This window comes from Corylus avellana, chromosome 4 (assembly GCF_965113065.1).
Source record: "Corylus avellana chromosome 4, dhCorAvel1.hap1.2, whole genome shotgun sequence".
Lineage (NCBI taxonomy): Eukaryota > Viridiplantae > Streptophyta > Magnoliopsida > Fagales > Betulaceae > Corylus > Corylus avellana.
The window spans coordinates 23,989,627-23,995,326 of NC_142493.1; the positions used below are offsets into that span (position 1 = coordinate 23,989,627).

Sequence of the window (5,700 nt, forward strand, 5' to 3'; positions counted from 1 at the left end):
GGCATCCGAAGGATTGAGGCAAGAACCATCAGAATTTGAGGACGAATTCTCTCAGACCCGGTGAAAATTAATGATGCAAACCAGTTTTGGTCAAATTCATTTTACTTAAAAAATCATATCTTTTGATTCTCAAATTGGATTGAGACAAAGTACTTGGTGGCGTTGGAAAGCTTTCGCAGAGGGCTACAATTTTTTATTTCATGAAAATTTCATAATTCCAACATTTACTAGGAGAAAGTTGTCGTTTTATATTATTTTTACTGCAAAGTGTATTTATTTCATTTATTTTATTATTTTTAGGGTTTCGAATTTAGGCTCTATATAAGCCTAATAAGATGTACTTAGTCGTCAGTTTATGTATTTTGAAGTTCTGATTTTTAAAGGACAAATATTTTCTACAAAAAGAGAAACATATCTTGTAAACATAAACTTGAATAACTTTTAGGTTATAAAGCTATCATCTTACAAAATCATGCATTTTGGCCGCTAAATGACTTTACAAGTTTTCATTAAAGCATGGGATGTTCATATATTCATTCACTTGGTTATTTACAAAACCCATGGTCATCTATGATAGAGGAAAAGTGGTTTAAGAAAATGATGCATATGTTACATGGGTGGCTATAACTATGACGCATGTTTTTACGAAATTTCTTGACATCTGTTTTCATGGGTATAAAAAGATTTAACACTATATGGACTAAGTTATCTACTAAAGCAACATAGTCACATTTTCATGGCTTAAACAAACTTTTTTACTACCTAAGTAAAAATTTACTTATAGTTTTAAGCATAGCATAAAATGTTTTTAAAAATTTAATGAAAATATTACATAGAAGCTCAAGTATAGCATAGATAATAACTTTGAGAGAGGAAGGGATGAATTATTTACAATAGTGTGAGATGGTGATCGACATGGGAGTAATGCTTGAGACCACTTATTTATATATATATCCGGACTTTCATTCGGATGCAAAAGTTTTTCCTTTGCATTTTTGTGGGGAGGTAGGTACCCACTTCCACTCATTGTGAAGGCAAAGAAAACCTTTTTCATCCGGATGAAAAAGTGATCCCAAGCATTGCTTTCTGGTCAGATTTACTTAGATTAATTAGAAGACGTTAATTTTATAGTTAGATGATCTCTTTGGAAGCTCTATGTTTATATTGATGATAATAGTTGTTGAAATGTTTAGATTCGGCTCATATCATTTTTATTCCGCTTTTTGCTATATTATTACTCGAATAAGTTAGTGTTTGAGGTAGTAATTGAATTCAGCTTATATATAATTATACCAATTAATTGTTTTTGGGGATGTTACATTATTAAGGTAAGCATAAAAACTTGGAAACTTTTAGACATAAATTCCCCATGGCCATTACCTCTAGGCTAGAGATCATAAGAACGAATCTCTCAAGAAGCAACGGATATATGTCACCAAGAAATTTTCAAGAAACATTATTGATGGATACCACTTTCGGCACATGAACTGGAAACTCGTGAATCTCATCCGTCCAAGGATTCTTCTCCTTAGTTGGATCGATGGTCTTTAGTGCTCGCCACACAGCACTGTTACACTTGAATCCCGAACCGAAAGCAATCTGCCACGTCCGATCACCCTTCTTGACCCTCCCTTTGGCCTCCGAGTAAGCCATTTCATACCACAAAGAGCTGCTAGAAGTATTTCCAAACCTATAAAGAGTCATCCTTGAGGGCTCCATTTGCCGATCAGTGAGCTCAAGGCTCTTCTGTAGCTCATCTAGCACTGCTCTCCCTCCTGCATGAATGCAGAAGTGCTCGAAAGCTAGCTTAAAATCTGGAACATAGGCTTTTATCTTCATCTTAAGGAATTTCCTTCCCACCAAAGATGCCAAAAATACAACTTTTTCCGACATGGGAAGGACTAATGGCCCCAGCGTGGTGATGTTGGTTTTGAGGGCTTCTCCAGCGACTCTCACCAAGTCCTTTGAGAGGGAGACACCAATTTTTCCATTGTCATCCTCTCTTTGTAAGACGCAGTTGTAGGACTTATCATCGGCACCCTTGTGGGTACGCACGGTGCGCATGAGTTGATACTTTGAGCGACGGCGATCGGAGGATTGGTTTGATAGGAGGACCGCTGCCCCACCCATGCGGAAGAGGCAGTTTGAGACTAGCATTGACCGATCGTTTCCGAAGTAACAGTTGAGAGTCATGTTCTCCGTGCTGGCTACTAAGGCATAGGAGTTGGGTTGCACCTAATAAATTAATAAATTGGATCCATCCAAAATTCATTACTGATTTTCAACAAATTAGCTTTTTCAATTTGCTATTTTAACTAGCAATCTCAGTACCTTTTTGGCTCTAATACCATGCATGATCTATAAATCATCATTTAAGCTTTTAGGACAACTGATGATTTAATATAGTATTAGAGCCAAAGGTTCTCGGATCGAACATTGACTCCGTCAATTCCCCCACATGCATTTAAATTAAATATTTCACGTGTTAGAGGAGGAGTGTTAAAGTAATGTTTAAGTGATTAAATTTACCTCTTACTATAAGTTTAAGCTTATAGGAAAACTGGTTATGCTTTTAGAAGAAGTAAATTTAATTACTTAATAATTACTTTAACAGAAAACAGCTAATTAATGGCAATTAATTAATTAATTAACAAAGAAAAAGGAAATATTATTGTGGCCAACCTGTAGTAACCTTTTAGCAAGGTCTACAGAAATAATCCCAGCACTGCAACCCATACCAGCAAGATTGTAGGTTAAAATGTTCGCCCTGAGCTTGTAGTGATTCACAATCATGGCGGAGAGGGACGGGGTTGGACTGAAAGCGCCACAGTTCACCACAAGAATCCCTATATCTTTAGTCTTCACTCGGGTCTTTTCCAACAGCTCATCAATGGCTCCGAACATCACAGCCTCAATCTCCTTCCTGGCCTCGGCCATGGTCGGATTCATTGGGACTCCCGTGAGGGAATTCGGCAAGTAGGTCTGCTGGCCCAACCCGGACCTTTCCAAAATCTTCTTTTTAAAGGCTAAGTTTTCCTCTGAGAAAATCCCACTTTTACGAAATATTTCAATGAAACTCTCCTTAGAGCACATTCTCTCCTTTTCAGGCTTGTAACACGCAAAGTCTACCAAGTAAACTTTTCTTGGACGGCTCGTGAAATAAAGGGTGCCCAGGAAAACCAACAGGCTTGAGCATAGAGTCACCGAAACAAGATCAAACTCTAGGGTTTGCCGTAGCTGGACGAAATCTTGGAGGGTGAATGTTGAAATATGAGCTGAAGCTATGCCAAGAAGCGGCACAAGCAAGAGGTACATGGCGTTGGAGATTAAGTAGTGGTACCCAAGCTTCACATATTCGAGTTTAACAGGTGACAGAAACTTGGGAACCGGATTTTGCTTCCTCTCATCTGCCATTATTGAAGATTTGAATCTGAAAAGCAAAACCCAAGTCAGAAATGTACTGGAAAAAACCCTGCAAAAAAAGAAAGAAAGAAAAAAGGCAAACTAATAGCATACGACGTCATGTTCCAGGAACCAAAAGTTGCAAAAGGACTTGTAGTTTGTGAGAGTACTACATGCACGGCTTGCGAAGAACAATATTTAAAGGGATAGAGAGAGAGGGAGAATCATTAATTATGAGATGCATACATTGACTAATTGAGATTATTTTGCCTAGACGTAAAGCTCATGTAATTAACAATCTTTCCTCTTAATAATTAGCCGTATAGTTTTCAACTAACTGGCCTAGCTAGTTTGGGATTTTCTCTTCAATGTGATCATAATTTGGCAGTGTCTAGTTTCCTAGTTCAACACCCTAATCATTGCTTATATCGAAAATTAATACATTAGTAGGTGTTATATATATATACACACACATACATATGGCCATATTGTCAAGTTTACCAACCTATATCTTGTCTAACTGCAAGCTTTTTTATGCTTGTAAATAAAAATGGTGGGGGTGAAACTAGCTTATAACTTCAGCCTCCAAAAATTTTAAAACAACTCTGTATATATTTTTATGAAATAGACCTTTAAAAATTAATTTTTCTCGATACCCATCCTATGAGGGATCTTGATTAAATCTCGATAACTGTTCTAAGAGGGATTTTGATTGAAAATAATTATTTAATTATCCATAAAAAAAAAAAAAAAATTCTTGTTCCGCCCCTACTAGGATCTACTGAAATTCCTTAGAGAATTCCAGTTTTTGAAATTTCAAATCTAGGCCGTTCATTTCTATTCAAGGGTCATTGTCTTGCCTCGTGTCCCACTACTAATAAAATAATAAAATAATATTTAAATTTTAAAAAGAAAATATAAAAGAAAATAATATGGGGTGGCTTTTTTTCCATGGGGGTGGCTCAAGGGCCGGTTGGGGGTGACCAGCCACCCCCTCATGGCCCTTGGGGGTGGATCGGCCACCCCCAAGGGTCAGGAGGGGGTGACCGAAGCCACCCCAATGGGCAAACCCAATTTCTTTTTTAATTTGGGGTGGCCAATCCAACCCCAAGGGCCAAGGGGGTGGCTCGGCCACCCCATGTTATTTTTTTATATTATTTTATTTATTTTCTTTTTAAAATTTAAATATTATTTTATTATTTTATTATTTTATAAGTAGTGGGACAAGTGGCAAGACAGTGACCCTTTAATGAAAATTGACGGCCTAAAACTAAAATTCCAAAATTGAAATTCCCCTAAAAATTTCAGTGAATCCAAATCCTATGCTAATTAAGGGTTTGGTGATACGAGATCCCACCTTGATTAAAATTCTTTAATTAATTTGCATAGAAATAGACAATTGGTGATCACTGGATGTTCCCAGGTGCAATCTAGCCCACTCTACTAAACAAGGCTATGAAGTAAGAGAATTGATAGCACAAATTCGTCAATATGCATTTAAAGTTTTGTTTGGAGTTGGAGTTGGTTTGTACACGATACTGGTGTAGAAGGCCAGTTTCCCTAACTACGCTTTCTTGGATCTTGATTAATATATGATTAATATGTGGAGTCCCACTTGTGTCCATTTGGTGTCACTTCAGGAATGATGTGACTTTTAAAATCACCATTGGGCATGTGATTGATCATTATTGAATTTTGATCAAATGTGATTTTAAAAGCCACCTAATTCTTAGAGAGATATAAGAGTAACTTCCAGAATATAAAAGCCGAATCACTTTCAGAAGTGCCTTAACATTGCGACATGTGGCATGAACCCTTTTTATTTTATTGCTAAACCAGTTTTTTAAGGCATAATTTGTGAACCGATTTTTACTTATAAAACCGGTCATTAAATTAGCGTAGTTAATGCCGTTTAATTATATTTGAAGAGTTTTCTATATATAAATTATTCAATAAATTAAGTATTATTAATATCAAAATAAAATAAAATAAGGAAACAAATAATACAAATCAAATTATTATGTATTATTATGTTTCATCACTTTAATATGTATATAACATAATATTATATGTTATAGTTGAATTAGGTGAACTAAATGATAGGATGTAGAAACAAAATAGAAAAAAATTTCATTGCATTATTAATCAAAAATAATAAAAAACCGGTTCCAAAAAACTTAAGTTGCATGGGTTCAGTCGTTTAATAAAAAAAATAAAAAACCGATTTTTTAAGAGGCATAAAGATTATTAATCAAAAAATTTATTGCATTATTTTTTTAAAAAAAATATAATTGTATA

The 5,700-nt window shown here is 35.5% G+C and overlaps 1 protein-coding gene across 1 annotated transcript; it reads right to left on the reverse strand.

Moving 5' to 3' along the window:
- Nucleotides 1-1,276: 1,276 nt before the first annotated feature.
- On the reverse strand, nt 1,277-3,546 carry LOC132177763 (3-ketoacyl-CoA synthase 20-like). Its single transcript, XM_059590210.2, has 3 exons — nt 3,517-3,546; nt 2,683-3,430; nt 1,277-2,235 (listed from the first exon to the last, which is right to left on the reverse strand). The coding sequence occupies exons 1-3, from the start codon at nt 3,522-3,524 to the stop codon at nt 1,447-1,449; spliced, it is 1,545 nt and encodes a 514-aa protein (XP_059446193.2). The 5' UTR covers nt 3,525-3,546; the 3' UTR covers nt 1,277-1,446.
- Nucleotides 3,547-5,700: the final 2,154 nt, after the last annotated feature.

Bases quoted from the DNA above. Each gene is read 5' to 3' on its own strand.
- LOC132177763 (XM_059590210.2), bottom strand. The intron at 2,236-2,682 runs GTTGGCCACAAT...TTAATTTATTAG, and splicing joins TTGCTAAAAGGTTACTACAG to GTGCAACCCAACTCCTATGC.